Raw genomic sequence first — 17,837 nt, forward strand, 5'->3', positions numbered from 1 at the left:
AAAAATGATATTAAAAATGAAGTTTTAAGGAAATACATAAAAAAAATGTATCTAGTCATATTAATAAAGAGTATTTTAAATTCGACCTGGTAAAAAAATACAGCATTAACGGCTTCTTATTTTTTAGCTCATAGTCCCCAAAAAAAAAGTGAAAGCATCTACCTAAATCGATTTTATGGACTTGACAAGCTACTTTCAGTTTGAAAAATTCTAACTCATATTGACTCGCGTAATTGTTTTATTGCAGACATGAAATCAGCGCTTGGACTACTGATTTATTTATTTATGGGTCGCAGTCGCAACCGCATTTCGCCCGATGACTGCAATCCAACAAGACAATACCCATACATATGCCAACCTTATCCAAAAATAATAATATTATATACTATATATTTTGTTTGGGATCTACCCGAAAGGTCTTATAAATACCAAATGTTCTGCTCGCAAAAAAACAGTTTAATTGTACGACTTGGAATGATCAACATGGTGGGTTTCGATCGGATTTGCTTTTAATAATTTCGAATTGAGTACTAATGGAAAGTTTTTCTCTCGGCAGCGTGTAATTTTCGTGGCGTTCGCAGTGGCTCTGCTGGGAGTGGTTGGTGCCACTTCGCTGTCCAGGACCTATTTGCCTCCCCAAGTGCAGGTGGTGCGACCCCAGGTGATCTCCGTTCCGAGGGTTCAGGTTCAACCGCAGATCATCCACCGTCAGGTGATTCAGCCACAGAACACCTATCTGCCCCCCGCCCCCAGGGTGGTGCCTCAAGTGATCCCCGCCTACCGTCCTGCTGCACAAGTGATCTCCGTGGCTGCTCCTCGCAACACCTACCTGCCACCTGCCCAAGTGATTTCCCGTCCTGCTCCCCAGGTGGTGTCCATTTCTCGTCCTGTTGCCCAGGTGATCTCGGTGGCTGCCCCTCGCAACACCTACCTGCCACCCCAGGTGATCGTTCCCCGCAACACCTATCTGCCACCCCAGGTGATCGCTCCCCGCAACACCTACCTGCCACCCCAGTAAGATGCATCATCATCACCTGTCGAAACAACAGCTCTGAGCAACAACCACCAACTCAACTGGTTTGTGGTTTAACCCACGACGCCAACTATATTCTAATGCTAATTCCACAGCTCAGCAAAGAAATGCAAAAATACACTTAATAATAGGTTTATATTTGCATGTCTGACTGGATCCGATTTGCATATTCCCGAATTAGCGCAAAAAGACAATAAAGAAAGCTCAGAAACATAAACAAAGACCTTGTTTTTAGTCTTAGGATCATTGGAGGGCGTCAACCATAGATCAGATAACGTTATTATGCAAAGAAGGGGTCCAGAAGCCATTAGCCTCCAGAGGAAACATTTTCGACCTCCAATATGTTTGAACGAAGCCGCGATCTTGAGGCTTCCCTGGGTAATTAATCAATCGGCCAATCAATCCAGTTAGCGGAACACTAAGTCATTAGCTTCAACAGTTTTTTTGGCTCAGCAGCTTAAGTGGATAAGATAATGCTTACGGCTGACTCAGATAGTTTATGACCGGTAAATTGTGATACCTCTGTTTCTGGATTGACTTAAAAATAGCTCCCTGCTACTGTTTTCATTAAACCAATACAAGATTAATTATCGCAAAAGCTTGGGTGAATTAAAAAAGCTTCTACTTCAAGACGAAGACGAACTAAACTATCAGGTTTGTGATAAAATTTTTTTGCCAGAAGAAATAAAGCTGTGATATGGGTATGGGTATTCTAATGAATATTTATATTCCGCATGACAGCAAAAAAATGAGAGTTTTTAATCCAAACTCCGAGGCGTACCTAGCTGATAAAAACAAGCCCCATCTGGTGCCGTGGTCGAGAGGTATCTGTTTGCCTAATTAAACAAATTTTTCGACGCGAAAAATGTTTTGTTGATTTATGATACTCAGCACTTCCGTTTGGACGCGCAGATTCGCCGGATTGTATAAAAGTACAGGAGCTGCTGGCTCAAGACATTATTCGATTCGTTGCCCCTAAAGCAAACAGATCAGCGAAAATGGTAAGGATATGCCAGCTGAGGATTATATTCGATGGTGTACTTATCAATTTTTTCTATATTGTCTGGCAGAAATTCTTCATCTTGACTTTGGCTGTGGTTGGATGTGCCGTCGCCGATTCGGGCTATAACTATAATGCTCCAGCTGCCGCCCCCGCTCCCGTGAGATCGTACTCGGCCCCCCATCAGTTCGCCGCCTCTGCCCCGGCTCCTGTTTTCCAGCAGGCTGCCTCTGCTCCTGCTCCAGCTAGGACCTATGTGCCACCAGCCCCGGCTGCCTCCGCCCCTGTGCAGAGCTTCGCCCCCGCTCCAGTTGCTGCTCCAGCCCCTGCTCCTGTTTTCCAGCCAGCCGCCTCAGCTCCTGCCCCCGTGCGCACCTATGTGCCCCCTGCTCCCGTCCACCACCATGCCGCCGCCTCTTCTCCAGCTCCCGTTCAGTCCTTTGCCCCTGCCCCCGCTCCAGTGGCTGCACCTGCTCCAGTTTTCCACGCCGCTGAGTCTGCCCCCGCTCCAGTGAGGACCTATGTGCCACCTGCTCCTCAGGTCCACCATGCTCCAGCTCCCCAGGTCCACCATGCTCCTGCTCCTGCTCCAGTTTTCCACGCCGCTGAGTCTGCTCCCGCTCCAGTGAGGACCTATGTGCCACCTGCTCCTCAGGTCCACCATGCTCCAGCTCCACAGGTCCACCATGCTCCTGCTCCCCAGGTCCACCATGCTCCAGCTCCCCAAATCCACCATGCTCCTGCTCCTCAGGTGCATCACCATGCTGCCGCCTCCGCCCCTGTGCAGAGTTTCTCCGCCCCAGCACCCGCACCCGTCCATGTGGAGTCCTTTGCCCCCGCTCCTGCCTTCGAGTCCTCCGGCCCTGTGTTCGAGGCCGCCGCCTCCTCCCACTCGGCAGCCCGTTCCGGTTACGAGTATAGCCAACCCGCCGCCAGCCAGCAGGGATACAAGTACAAGACCGTCCGTCGTCGTGTGTTCAAGCACCGCGCTTAAAAAACTCTACTAATGGTTATGATGTTACGATAATAAAATACGACAATAAAAGCGAATATAAAAATTATGAAAACATGTAGTTTTATTTGAGCATTTAAAAACTAAAAAAGATAATATGATAATTTGCTAATTATGCAAGAATGGTATGGGGTGTAATATCTGCAAAAGAAACACCGAAAAAAACGAATGAGGAAAAGATACTCTTTCAAAGAAGAACAAATATTCTTTGCCACAATGAGAAATCATATCAAAATGAACACAAAAGCAACAACCTTAAATCATTATTAATGAATATTAATTGTACTATTAGCAATGGAATTAAATATTTGAATGACCTGAAGATAATATGACTTCATCTTTAATGAATACGTCAAGATGGAAGTCCGTTAATAGATTATGCGGAAATTGTTTTGATTATTATCGTAAGAATCTACACAGATTTAAATCACAATCATATAGAACATATCTTGGGATTATCTTTTTATTTTCTAAAACTAGATGAACGTTTTAATATTTTGTTTAGAAAATAAACATCATATCTATGAAAACTATGAAAGCTTTTAGTTTTTTTATTTTTTTAACACTATTTTATATTATGTCTGACCCAGATCTATTCTGCGCTTTATAGTATCAATCAATAGCGTTAGCCTCAACTTTCTTTTGAATGATTCTTTCGAAAAGTATCCAGTACTTTACCTTCCTTACTTGTTGTCAGGCTAGGCAAAAGACTTAACCGAAAAACGGAGATCAAGGAACCCATATATTATCGACGGCGTGTGCAGCGTACTTGGGCTAATAAATTGAAACGCTTTTATCTGACAAATTTACGGGACGCTTCTATTGTGCTTTGGAATATATTTAGATTTTAAATTGGTGGCTATTCAATAAGAACAAATGGGTCACATACAGCGTATCGATTTCTCACGCTCAACAACAGGTTTCGCTTTCGATGTCGGTACTATTTTGGGGGCTCGATATGGGGATGCAACCCAAACGAACCCGAAGAGGGTATAAAAGTTGCATCCACAGTTGATTGGAATCACTGGCACTTGAGCAATGGTGAGAGATCAACGATAAGTCGGGGTTCCGAATTAAACTCTTAACTCTTAACCCATTTCCATTTTAGAACATCCTATTGGTCCTGGTTCTTAGCCTCATGGCAATCGCCTGTCTGGCCGATATTTCCCATGTGAAACACCACAAGCACCAGCGGCATCATCACTCCAGGGAACACGAAGATGACGACGAGGAGTCCCATTATCTGCCTCCCCAGGAGGAAAAGGAGGTGGAGCAACCCTACTACAAGAAGGAAAGGCATACCAGCGAGGTGGTTTACCACAAGGAGGATGAACCAGAGGAGCCGAAGCAGTACAAGGAGCACCATTACGAGGAGCCGAAGAAGCAGCGAGTGGATCACTACCACCACTATGACAAGAAGCCCGAGGTGAAGACCCAGCACATCCACTACAAGCACAGCAAACCCCAAGCTCGCACGGATTACCCTCGGGATCTGTTCACCCCGGCTGCCACCCAAGTGGTTTATCGCCGGCGTCGTCCTAGTCGTGTCCTTTATGCCAGTGCACCCAACTCGGTGTTCCACACTCACACACAGATCAATGTGCAGTCCCAGGACTCGGAGTTGAACTCTCTCACTCGACCGGATGGAGCGGCAGGAGCACAGGATCCTTCAGGAGCTCAGGCGCCAACTGGAGCTCAGGCGCCCATTGGAGCTCAGGCTCCAGGCTTTCGACCCAACTGTCAGTTCATCGGACCTGGAAATGTCCCACCTGGCTGTGGTCCCTCTGATCCCCTGGGAGCTCAGCTGCCAGCTAGTGCTCTGGCCCCCACTGGCGGCAATCTTCCTGCGAGCCAACCTGTTCCTGGTGGTCAACTGGCTGTTCTGGGCAATGGCCAGCGTCCTCCATCCCGACCAGGTGGCTTTGGAGGAGGATATGGTGGAGACAAGAGACTCAACTTCTTTGTGGATCCCTCGCTGGGCGCTCAGCTGGGAGCAATAGGAAATGCAGCAGCTGGAAATCAACAGGCTGCTGGAGGAGCAGGTCAACTGGCAGGAGGAGGTCAACTGGCTGGAGGAGCTCAGCTGGGAGCTGGACAAGGATTTGACCCCTCTTTCGGAGCCCAAGCAGCTGTAGGAGCGCCCTTTAACCCATCTTTCGGAGCTGGACAAGCCCAAAGACCCCTGCAAAACCAATATGATCCCAACCTCCAGCTAGGTGGACCCTTTGATCCCTCTTTGGGAGCTCAATTAGGAGCTGGTCAGGGTGTTTCGAATCAGAGACCTTTTGATCCTTCTTTCGGAGCTCAACTTGGAGCTGGCCAGGGTGTTCCCAACCAGAGACCCAATGCCCAGGCACCTTTTGATCCCGCTTTGGGAGCCCAACTTGGAGCTGCCCAGGGAGTTCCTAATCAGCGACCCAATCCTCCAGCAGGAGGTCAACTGGCCGCTGGTCAGGCCGCTTTTGACCCGAATCAAGGGCAGTTTGACCCCTCAATTGGAGCTCAATTGGCGGCGGGACAAGTGCCTCGCCTCAACAACCGACGTCCTCCAAATCGATCCAACTACCAGGGCCTGAATGTGCTAAACGGCAACGTATTTGGTCAGCCCCATCTCCAGGGACCCACGAATGCGCTGGGCAACCAACAGGATACCAACATCATCGATGGCAACTTCTATAGCGATCCCCATCATGGCCATCAGCGGACTTTGGTATCGGTTAATCCCAATCAGCGTTCCGTTCTGATACCCGATGATGATGATGATGTGGATGATGATGGGCAGGCTGGAGGCTTCCTTGGATTTGCGGCCAGTAACAGACAATCTTCCTATGTGGTTGCTCCAAAGAAACACCGTTCTCATAGGAGCAGTTCCAAACGTAAGGATGTGGATCTTGGAACCTCTGCCTCCCAGTACGATACTGATTATCGTGAAGATGGCTATCACTACAGGAAGCCCAAGCATTCCTTCGAGTTTTAAATTGAATATAAAAACACAACATATAATATCCAAAATTAAATTATACTTAGCAGCATTTGCTACAAGAGCAGTCGAAAGAAACGATGTTCAATATTTAAAGCATACTTTTGGGCACTGCATATGGCGTTCACTTCCGTTTCCGCTTTAAGCTGCTTTGAAGTTTGTCGAATATTTGACACGGCTTTTGGAGCTGAGCTTTATGAAAAGAGCTTTTATTCAAACTTTAAATTATACTACATAAAATTAAATTTAATCCAACATGACAGGGTATTTATAGACTGTTATTTATGTGTTTGTTTGGATCAAATGAACTTCTGTGAAATAAATTTACATAATCACACACGTGCAAATAAATTAAGGAATTTATGTCCAGGCAATAACTGCGAACACCTTTGATGGAAAAGTTGTATACTATACATTAGAATACGCGGAAAGAAAACTAGTTCAGAGCCCCATAGAAATAGAGGCACATAAAGATTTAGAGCGAGAGAGGCTAGCAAAATGAATTGTCGACATAAATTTATGCCATTTAGATTCGATTCTCATGCAAATCCAATCAACTGAAATCAAAATAGAAATAAAACAAAATCTATTGTTTCACCCGGCAGCAAATCTTGGCCAGTCGCCTGCATAAAGGTGAGCTGGCATAAAAACATATTTATTGAGTCCGTTTTGGCCGGACGCATTGTGACCTATGGATAAAAGTTTGCGTGTATGTACGACAGCGATCCGTGTGTTTTTGTTTTGATTATTATTATCTTTTTTATTTTTCGCAGACTAAGGCGGGCCTTAGTAATGTTCGAATTTGCCAATCAATGCCAATATTAGCGAGTGGACTCCTATATCAACCGTGGGCTGCCCATTGTCCTCTATTTTCGGCCAACTGTAGGTCAGAGCGGATTAGCCGATCTCCTCGGCTCTTGACCCAATACACGGCCCATAGAAAGCTATTAGCTGCGTTCCATAAATCAGCGCACTTCTCCCGGTGAAATTAGCCCGCTTTAGTGAGCCAAATGGCCGCAACAGGGCTAAATAAAAATAGCTACAAGTAGCATTAAATTAAAATAATTTATGGCAAACTTTCGGATCAAACTCTACGGAGCAGCTCGGCTCGGCATAAAATTAACGGAGACCGCTAGGGCATTCAAAGCCCGCTGATTACAGAAATAAATTTTGGATGATGTCTGTGCGAGCTTAGCCGGCTTGTGGCTACGGCTATGCAAAGCGAGTGAGTGGGTTCATCGCGGAGTTCAATGATCCGCAAGCCACCCGCTTCTTTGGCAATTATTACCATCAAACATTGCGGGCCATCATTTTCTAACGGCACAGAAAATGTTTTGACTTATAACAAAAGATCTTAACAACTAATTGAACTTCTAAGCTTTAAAATTTATAAATCTAAACAGATATAGATGAGTTTTTATTATTGATTTTTAATTATATTATTATTTATTATTATTTAATAAACATATTCGAGACAACATCGTTATTGCTTAATGTTCTCTTTCATCAAATTGAAATAAACTTTTCTTAAAATATTGAAAGATTCCAAGTTATGTAAAAAAAATACTTTAAAATATTTGGAGTATTCAGATCATATTTTTTAGTAATATTTACTTAAAAAATTAATTAGTATTTCACTATACCAGCTCATTAAAATAATTTTGGAATTTCCTCTAGTACTCTAGTATTATTAAGAAATATATTATATATGTTTATACAGCTCAAGTAAAAACCAAAGACTTTAATTTAATTACTTCTCATCGGTTTTGAATATTTATTTGAAATGAATATTCAATTCGCGATAATAAAACAAGTTTTATTTATTACCAAAAGTCATGAAACCAGGAACGAGAATACGTATATTAATTTCTTCGCGTGTATCCATTATTTAAAGCCTCTCCAGGTGGCCAACTTAAAGCTAGAACTCTGTGCTTAAAGAGTTTTGGAATCAGAACTAATCTGATTGCGTGTAACTCCACCTTGCGTCATCCGTTAAACATAGCCGAAGAAATCGAAGAGCTCCACATGTTGGGATGATTAATTTGCAGCACTTGGCAACCACATAATTAATTTTAGACAGCCCACAACCGAAAATACATTTTCAAGTCCAATCGCACTTCAAGGCGCATGTATCGATCAGCCATCAAACCGAAAACCACTCGATGAGCCGCGGGCAGCCCTAGAGAATCAGAATTAGAATCGAAATCAGAATTACATGAAAGGAACTTGCCAAATTTCGGCTGCCACGCGTATCCATTATTTATTGGCCCCGAGTCGAGTGTTAAAAGTGTGCGCAGATCTTTTTTCTTTTTTTATGCTGCCCTGTTGCTTGGCGATTGTTTTTTGTATATATTTATATTTTGGCTTTTTTCGGATTTGTTTTGTTTTCTGAGCCATGGAGATGCGCTTCATGGCGGTGGTGGCACTTTCTAGTCGCCGGCTCAGAAGAGTGGGGCGATTCGAAAACGGGTTTCTAGAATGATTTATCGTACATTTTAGTTAAACGAAAAAAGAGCATCACCGGCCGAAAAAACGTTAAATTTATCATAAAAGACTAAAACGTGTACTTGGATAGTGATGATAATGGTCCTTCTAAAGCGACCGTCTCCTACTCTTTATTTAGGGGGAAAATACTTATGTGGGATAAGAAACTGCTTAAAAAGTAGTAAGCGATCACATACTTATAAAAATAAGAACTATTTTTGAATCCTTTATAGTTCCAAATGTTGTTAAATTAGGTTGAGGTGCTAAATTGCTGAAAACCAGAGGTACCACCTTATTTCATTAAAAAGACATGGCAACACTATACCCTTTTATTTATATTTAACTTTATAATCAATTTAGAAAGAATTTAATATAAAGTATTTTTATACAATTATTTTATTACATGATTTTACTACCAAAAAATTTGACAACTGGAAAAAAACTGTTCAAAAATTTAACAGGAACTGTTTAGGGTTGTCCAATCATTTACTGAATTTTCAACTCCTCGCCAATTCAACAGTTCAGGGAATACCCAGAATATGTTAGTACTACCTAAAAATCTAGAAGACAAATTTTTAAATGGATTTATAAAATGTCATTCAATGGCATTTAACTATACACCGTAGTGGACAAGGAAATCCTCCCTAGTTAGAGTATCTTAAAAACTAAATTAACTAGCGCGTGTGACTATACCGGCCAAAAGACAAAGACTAAGACAAAGGAAAGGCAGCAGCCACGAGAAAGAAGTCGCCGCCTGTTAAGCGCACAGATATGGCAAAAATCGAATGGCCATAATATTAATTAGAATAGAATTTGCATAAGTTAAGTCAAATCGAAATGGTTTTTGTTAGACAGAGCGTCGCGGCCTGTGGGATTATGCAAAGGCAAAGTCGAAGGCAGACCGAATCTGGAATAACATGCGTTTCGGAAACTCCATTTGGGGAGTCCGATCGAGCGGGCCCATCCATTAACCATTATCCGATAGCACAATCAGTCGTCTCCTTTCGCCGATCCACTCTCCCAGTTTATATTTGTGGGCTACGCTAATTCGGGGCCCACGCTTACTTATTAAGCCGAGTTGACAATTTTAAGTGTTGTCTGTGGCCATTATGACGGGGTTTTGTCCCATTCTATGGGGCGAATGTATATGGGACCCCGGCTGCCATTCACTAATTTGCATATTTTGCTAGTTTTTGGCATAAACACCGATTCCGAAATGGAACTTTTAAGTGTTTGGACCGGCTCACCGAACTACTACTGATGGATAATCATACCAAGCAGATGAGGCTGATGCGTTGGCCGGCTTATCATGATCTATTGACTGGCAGCATGCGTGCAGAACATTTATGGGCAACTGGACCATAGTATAGATATAGAAGTAGGAACAGAAGATGCTAGAACAGGCCATTCTGCCAGTAATTAAAATGTAAATTGGCAAAGCCATAAATTCAGCTCGTTAATACTCGCAGTTTGTGACTCTTTTTTAGTGCTGCACACGCACAACACAGGAAATGAAATGAATTATCTCAGGCAAACAATGGAAAACAGAAAACTAGTATTCTAAGGCTCTAAATTTTAATGCATTTGGAAATGGGAAAAAATTATATAGTTGCTATTTGATACTAAGCAACTTCTTTATGACCGCCGCGTTAATTAGCCAAACTGGTGCTATAAAGCTACTCTTCTTTGGAGTCTTCTGAAAGCCACGAGGTGCCGATTGGTGGCGCGTGACAACCATCCATCACCATCATCCCGCCATCCCATCAATATGTCTCGGACATCGGCCTGGCCTATAGAAAGATGGCCTTGACTTTCGCAGCTCTACTTTGACCCATCCTCAGTCCAAGTTTTTTGCGATCTTTCCAAGAATCGATCAGCAGCCACGCTTAGTCATCGTTTATCCTTCAGTTTTACGGAACCGATTAGTTCTTAGCACCTCTAACGAGCCTTGCTTCATGCTTATTGAGCTTTTCGGCTTCGGTGTTGCAAATACTCTATAATATGGCTATAAAACCATGTACTCCCCCTACTAATTTATCATTAATCATGGCTGAAGAGTAGCTGCTGCAGTCTACAAATTGATTAGCTTGAATTGATGGCCTGCCTTCCTCTTTAAAACGCATAAATAATTGTGATTTGATCCCCTTTTATTATCTGAAGCGTGGGTTTCAAATTAAATATACTCATAAATAAACTGAAATAAACAAACAGAGGTGCAAACAACTTTACTTGATTTATTTAAACAACTGATGCATGTGCATGTTTTCAAATAATTATCTTTGGTGAGAGGTTTCAAACAGGAGTGTCTTAAAAATCAGTTGCAAATCAAATGTCAAATCTGGGTGATATAGAAAAGTGCTTAAGTAAGGATTAAGTGAGTTGTGGGTTGTCAACGGATTCGGGTGATAAATAACTACAAACATGAATATATTTATAAGATAGCAATATCTATAAAGACTTAATTGACCTAACGTTTTTTATACTAAACGGTTTCCTTTCACAAATGAAAACATTTACCTTTTGGATTAAAGAATATTTGTATTCCAAACAAGTAGGTCATAGAATATATTACATTGAATAAAGTTAAAATGTATCCCTTTAAATTTAATCAAATTTAAGAGATGCTTGCATCCGCATGAAATAAATAATTCTCCATATCCACTAAAGGCTATTCTCAAGAGCTCTCAATCCAATATCCGGCATTATGTTTACAAACTCGAGGAATTCGTAGGCATCATGCATAATTATATCATATCCAAAAAATTGAATGATTCGCTTGGTGAGTTCCTATTTGTTGATTAATGAGCGAACGACATAGCCACAAAGAGAAGAGGCTGCGATCGAAATAATCGACTTTCAGCTGGGGTCTCGGATCTATTGAAGTGCGCGAACTTGATTGAAACATATAACTCATCATTTGAATTTAAATCGAGCGCAATTCCGAGGCGGCTTGAATGAAACAAGGTAGGCAAAGCAGACACAAAGAGGTGTAAACAAGATGAGAGAGCCAAGTTAACACGGACATGTCGTTGTGTGTGTGGGCCCGCTCGACTTGTCCAAAACGTTGATGTCCATCAAATCTTTTGCATATGATTAAATAAAACAATTAAGAGAATCCGTGCGAACGATTTTGGCCATTAAACTTTTTTTTTGCCATCAACTGCTCTCGAGCTTGTGATCGTGTTGGCCAAGCTGCGTTTGAGCCGCAAAAGAGAGGCTTAGAACCCGCAGCTTTGCGAAGGTAAAGCCAAAATCGTGCGAATTTACAGACGCCGGCGTCGGCAGCGACGTTTTTTCTGTGGGCAGAGGGCCGAAAAAGCCAGCTCTGTAATGGCCAGCGAAGAGCGGAGAATCTGTATAAATACCCAAAGGTTCTGCGTATTCCTCATTAGAGTTTCGGTTTTACTGCTGTGAACAAGCAACTCAACGGACAAAATGGTACGAATACGATTTGAAACACAAGCCTCATAAAGATCCGGTCGCCACTGAAGGACTAAGCCCACTAACAATCTTTCCCTCTGCTTTTTGCAGAAACTCTTCCTGGTCGCCTTCGCCGTGATCGCAGCCGTGGCTGCCGATGTCAGCCACCTGCCCTCCAACGAGTACCTGCCTCCCGTCCAGGAGCAGCAGATCATCGCCGGCCCCAGCAACGAGTACCTGCCCCCCGTCGCCCAGGAGGTGGAGGCTGCCCCCGCCCATGAGCTGGCCGACGATGGCTACCGCTACAAGACCCACCGTCGCGTGGTGCTCCGTCGCCACCGTCGCGATGTGAACGAGCTGCCCTCCAACGAGTACCTGCCCCCAGTTGCTCCTTCCAACGAGTACTTGGCTCCCGTTGAGGCTGCTCCCGAGACCATCTTGGCCGATGATGGCTACCGTTACAAGACCCACAAGCGTGTGGTGCTCCGCCGTCACCGTCGTGACGTCAACGAGCTGTCCAACGAGTACCTGCCCCCCGTCCAGGAGGCCGTTGCTCCTTCCAACGAGTACCTGGCTCCCGTCGAGGCTCCCGAGACCGTCTTGGCCGATGATGGCTACCGTTACAAGACCCACAAGCGCGTGGTTGTCCGCCGTCACCGTCGTGATGTGAACGAGCTGTCCAACGAGTACCTGCCCCCTGTCCAGGCTGCCGCTCCTTCCAACGAGTACCTGCCCCCAGTGCAGGTTGAGGCTGCTCCCGAGACCGTTCTCGCTGATGATGGCTACCGTTACAAGACCCACAAGCGTGTTGTGCTCCGTCGTCACCGTCGTGATGTCAACGAGCTGCCTTCCAACGAGTACCTGCCCCCAGTTGCTCCTTCCAACGAGTACTTGGCTCCCGTTGAGGCTGCCCCCGAGACCATCTTGGCCGATGATGGCTACCGTTACAAGACCAACAAGCGCGTGGTCCTCCGCCGTCACCGTCGTGATGTGAGCCACCTGCCCTCCAACGAGTACTTGCCCCCTGTCCAGGCTGCCGCTCCCTCCAACGAGTACCTGCCCCCAGTGTCTGCCCCCGTCCAGGTTGCTGCCCCAGCTCCCGCTCCCGTCCAGATCGCCGCCCCCGTCCAGCTGGCTGCCCCCGCTCCCGTCGAGATTGAGGCCGAGCCCGCCCATGAGCTGGCCGATGATGGCTACCGTTACAAGACCCACCGTCGCGTGGTCTACCGTCGCCACCGCCGTGATGTGAGCGAGTTGCCCTCCAACGAGTACCTGCCCCCAGTTGCTCCTTCCAACGAGTACTTGGCTCCCGTTGAGGCTGCTCCCGAGACCATCTTGGCCGATGATGGCTACCGTTACAAGACCCACAAGCGCGTGGTTGTCCGTCGCCACCGTCGTGACGTCAACGAGCTGTCCAACGAGTACCTGCCCCCCGTCCAGGAGGCCGTTGCTCCTTCCAACGAGTACCTGGCTCCCGTCGAGGCTCCCGAGACCGTCTTGGCCGATGATGGCTACCGTTACAAGACCCACCGTCGCGTGGTTGTCCGTCGCCACCGTCGTGATGTGAACGAGCTCTCCAACGAGTACCTGCCCCCCGTCCAGGAGGCTGTTGCTCCATCCAACGAGTACTTGGCCCCCGTGGAGAACACCGTCGAGGTGGCCCCCGCCCATGTCCTGGCTGACGATGGCTACCGCTACAAGACCCACAAGCGCGTTGTGATCCGCCGCCACTAAATAGATGCGATAACGGCTTCACTAGGTGATCGAATTGTGCTCATTTTGGAGTGCAGACCCTACTATTAGAATACCTCCTTTTCATTCAAACAAATACAATAATACGATAACGAATCCATAAATTCAAGTTGTTTTGATTGTGTGATATTGATTAAGGGTTCCAAGCACATAGAACCTTATAGATTTTATTGAGAATTTGGAGTAGGAAGAATAAATTTTTCTCAAATATCTGATTTTGTTAGGAAATGTTATGGAAACTGATTCACTTTGCGGTATAGGGCATACAAAAACTAAAAAATTTGGTGTTTTTTGTACTTTGGATTTCCTTACTGTGTTTATATACTCTTCTGCAGATATTTTAATTATATTCAGAAGATTAAAACACAGTGATGAAGACTATTCAAAAACTTTGAAATATTTAATGACCAGCATCAACTGCCAAGCTTATCTAACCATTCCCGTCCGTTATTCTGCTATATACTTTAAGCTGCCTGGTTAAAACATTTCCAAAAATCTTTTAATTTATGCTTTAGATATGCTTTTAACCACATAAGCTCGCCCGAATTTAGTATGAACACGACAGGCTCTTAACTGCAAAGGGCCTATAAGTATCAGCTGGCCCACGCTCGCTTCTTCTCTTGATTTCTATATTTGGAGAACCCTAAAAGTATTCGTGTTTAAAGAGATCAATTATTCCATGATCTAATTATAATAATAGGAACGTGGGCTTAGGCAAACAATGCATACTTGACACATAATCGAATTAATTTTGATTCTACTTTTGCCTAGCTTCCGCAAACTCATCTTCATAAAGTTGAAGCCGGCTTGAGACTTTTAGACTGCTTACCTACAACAGTCAGGGTATATTAATTTTTATGAATAATCTTGAGGACTTAAATGAATATTAAGGCATATAAATACTTAGATAATCTTAAAGTGAAAGTAATTCTTTTCTGAACGAACGTTAAAATCAGTTTTTAAGTATTCAAACTGATATTAGTTGAAAATTTTGTTGTATTTATTAGCCAATAGTAATTTAATAAATCGGATTTATTATTTTGCTTTAATTTTTTGATTTCCTTAGATAAGATCTGTCGCTTCCTTTTGTACAGGTTTCCATTCAGGCTTTGACACACAATCGGCTTCGACAGATCTATTGTTTCGGCATTGAGATCGTGATTTATTTCCGCAATTTGATTGCTTTTTTCGGCAGTCATTTCGCTTTTTGCCAACTGTTTTTGGCCTTTTCTCCGCCCCGCAATCGAACGTCTGCTTTTATTACCCGGAGTCATAGAACCCGACTACGACCAGTTGATTAAGCCACAATATAATTTTCGATAATTAGGCAAATTGAGCCAGAGTTGATCAGAATTGGCACGCGTTGGCCTGGGAGAAATTGGCGAGTGCGGTGGGGGGGCAATGGAACCTGATCTTGGCCACTAAGTATTGGCGAAATATATTTAAAATATTAAGTGGCCGTTTGATAGCTGGGCCGTGGTAAAGGGGGGAGTCTCCAAACATAGGATCATGATCGTGTGCTGGAGTTGAGCAGAGCGCAAAACCCGTTGCAAACCTGATTGCAAAACTATAATGGATATGTTTTTTGGCGGTGTCACTAAATACAAATTCATAAATTAAATAGCCAAATGCAAATTTCCTGCCGCAGGCCGGTGATTAGAATCATATAAATAAGCGGCAGAACATGGTTAAAGGCATCACTTCCACTTGTACCCTCCAACTGGACAGCCGAGCACCCAGCAAAATGGTACTAGCCAGGATTAGGGCTCCACCACCAGGATAACCAGCTAATGAGTGTCGTTTTTCTCCCATTGCAGAAATTCTTCTTGTTCTGCGCCTTCATTGCCGCCGTGGCAGCCGATGTCAGCCATCTGCCATCGAGCCAGTACCTGCCCCCCCGCCATGGAGCAGCCTCCGCCCCGGTGGCCTCCTACTCCGCTCCAGCTGCCAGCTACAGCGTAGAGGCCTCGGCTCCAGTTGCCTCCTACTCCGCCCCAGTTGAGACCAGCTACTCCGCCGCTGCTTCTGCTCCAGCGGTGTCCTATGCTGCCCCAGCTGCCTCCTACTCTGCCCCAGCTGCCACCTACACCGCCGCCGCTTCCGCTCCAGCTGTGTCCTACGCTGCTCCCGCCCAGAGCTACTCGGCTCCTGCTGCCACCTACACCGCTGCTGCTTCTGCCCCAGCTGTGTCCTACGCTGCCCCAGCTGCCACCTACACCGCTGCCGCTTCTGCTCCAGCTGTGTCTTACGCCGCTCCTGCCCAGAGCTACTCTGCCCCCGCTGCCACCTACACCGCTGCCGCTTCTGCCCCAGCTGTGTCCTACGCTGCCCCTGCTGCCTCCTACTCTGCCCCAGCTGCCACCTACTCCGCTGCTGCCTCGGCTCCAGCTGTCTCCTACGCTGCTCCCGCTGCCTCTTACTCCGGTGAGAGCTACGAGACCGCCGCCTCCGAGCCCGCCCACACCTTCTCGGCCAACGATGGATACCGCTACAAGACCCAGCGTCGCGTGGTCCTCCGCCGTCACCGTCGTGATGTGAGCCACCTGCCCTCCAACGACTACCTGCCCCCCTTCCAGGGAGCCGCCTCTGCCCCAACCAGTGAGTACCTGCCCCCAGCAGCCTCTGCCCCGGCTCCAGTCTACTCTGCACCCGCTGCCACCTACACCGCTGCTGCCTCTGCCCCGGCTGTCTCCTACTCGGCTCCTGCCCAGAGCTACTCTGCCCCAGCTGTCTCCTACTCCGCTGCTGCCTCCGCTCCAGCTGTCTCCTACGCTGCTCCCGCTGCCTTTTACTCCGGTGAGAGCTACGAGACTGCCGCCTCCGCTCCTGCCCACTCCTACTCGGCCAACGATGGATACCGCTACAAGACCCAGAAGCGCAAGGTGCTCCGTCGCCACCGTCGTGATGTGAGCCATCTGCCCTCCAACGACTACCTGCCCCCAGCAGCCTCTGCCCCTGCTCCAGTGTACTCCGCCCCAGCCCAGAGCTACTCCGCCCCAGCTGTCTCCTACTCTACTGCTGCCTCCGCTCCAGCTGTGTCCTACGCTGCTCCTGCCCAGAGCTACTCCGCTCCCGCTGCCACCTACACCGCTGCTGCTTCTGCTCCAGCTGTCTCCTACTCGGCCCCCGCCCAGAGCTACTCCGCTCCCGCCCAGAGCTACTCCGCCCCCGAGTACTACTCCGGTGCCGCTTCCGCCCCAGCTGCTTCCTACGCCGCCCCCGCTGCTTCCTACTCCGCCCCCGCTGAGAGCTACGAGACCGCCGCCTCTGAGCCCGCCCACTCTTACTCCTCCAACGATGGATACCGCTACAAGACCCAGCGTCGCGTGGTCCTCCGCCGTCACCGTTACTAGAGGCTCCAACGATACCCCAACAATAACCCAGTGAAATCCTGTTATTTCACTCTGGGTTTCTCCTTGGGGAACGAAATTAAGAAAGTCATAAATAATAAAAATATTGAAAAATACTCCCACTGTCTTATTAATATTCCCAGAACAGGAAACACGGACGCTGGTAGCACCACACTTATTTGTTTAACCATCATATTGCATAATAATATAAAAAGCTTAGGCCATTAAGGCTGGCTATTATTAAGCAATAATGCGCAGCTGTCGTCAAGCGGAGACGATCTGCTGAAAAACTAGTTCAGCCCAAGATGCGGAAACTCGTTTAATGATCCGAAATTAATTTTTCGTTCGACAAGTGCATTGTCGTCTCAAGCTTCAAGTTCAAAGTCAACGCTTACTTTTTCGTCTTTGATTTTAGTATACTCTTCGGCTGGCGCGATCATTATGAACTGTTCATTGAAGTCCCCCCATCACTTAGGCGCAAAACTTTAAATATCCTAACTTTAGTTATTGGATCCCGATCTAGACGTGTGATACCTCTATGAATTTATAAAGTTATGGAATCTGGAAGTGCAGTTTTGGGTCACCATTCGGAAAGCCATTGGAATTACGAAAAAATCGAACATGAAAATAGGTTGAAATTTGGACCCTCGTCAAAAGGAAAACTTTTAATGCAGAATATTAGGGAATTCAACCACAAACTCATAGAGGTATCACACGTCAAAATCGAACTCCAATAAGTATACTTTATATGAATTTATAAAGTTATGGAATCTGGAAGTGCAGTTTTGGGTCACCATTCGGAAAGC

At 45.8% G+C, this 17,837-nt stretch overlaps 5 protein-coding genes across 5 annotated transcripts; all 5 read left to right on the forward strand.

The window, feature by feature from the left end:
- Positions 1-354: 354 nt before the first annotated feature.
- On the forward strand, positions 355-1,018 carry LOC119554897 (proline-rich extensin-like protein EPR1). The gene is made up of 2 exons (XM_037865999.1): positions 355-486; positions 557-1,018. The coding sequence occupies exons 1-2, from the start codon at positions 433-435 to the stop codon at positions 1,016-1,018; spliced, it is 516 nt and encodes a 171-aa protein (XP_037721927.1). The 5' UTR covers positions 355-432.
- A 763-nt stretch (positions 1,019-1,781) lies between these two features.
- Positions 1,782-3,027, forward strand: LOC119555270 (skin secretory protein xP2). The gene is made up of 4 exons (XM_037866574.1): positions 1,782-1,857; positions 1,946-2,034; positions 2,104-2,556; positions 2,860-3,027. The coding sequence occupies exons 1-4, from the start codon at positions 1,782-1,784 to the stop codon at positions 3,025-3,027; spliced, it is 786 nt and encodes a 261-aa protein (XP_037722502.1).
- Positions 3,028-4,159: 1,132 nt separating this feature from the next.
- On the forward strand, positions 4,160-6,022 carry LOC119554333 (fibroin heavy chain). Its single transcript, XM_037865198.1, has one exon. The coding sequence runs from the start codon at positions 4,184-4,186 to the stop codon at positions 6,020-6,022; it is 1,839 nt and encodes a 612-aa protein (XP_037721126.1). The 5' UTR covers positions 4,160-4,183.
- A 3,878-nt stretch (positions 6,023-9,900) lies between these two features.
- On the forward strand, positions 9,901-13,663 carry LOC119555271. The gene is made up of 3 exons (XM_037866575.1): positions 9,901-9,924; positions 12,041-13,006; positions 13,109-13,663. The coding sequence occupies exons 1-3, from the start codon at positions 9,901-9,903 to the stop codon at positions 13,661-13,663; spliced, it is 1,545 nt and encodes a 514-aa protein (XP_037722503.1).
- Positions 13,664-15,365: 1,702 nt separating this feature from the next.
- LOC119555278 (endochitinase A) lies at positions 15,366-17,034 on the forward strand. Its single transcript, XM_037866582.1, has 2 exons — positions 15,366-15,428; positions 15,499-17,034. The coding sequence occupies exons 1-2, from the start codon at positions 15,366-15,368 to the stop codon at positions 17,032-17,034; spliced, it is 1,599 nt and encodes a 532-aa protein (XP_037722510.1).
- Positions 17,035-17,837: the final 803 nt, after the last annotated feature.

Source organism: Drosophila subpulchrella, chromosome 3L (assembly GCF_014743375.2).
Source record: "Drosophila subpulchrella strain 33 F10 #4 breed RU33 chromosome 3L, RU_Dsub_v1.1 Primary Assembly, whole genome shotgun sequence".
Classification (NCBI taxonomy): domain Eukaryota; kingdom Metazoa; phylum Arthropoda; class Insecta; order Diptera; family Drosophilidae; genus Drosophila; species Drosophila subpulchrella.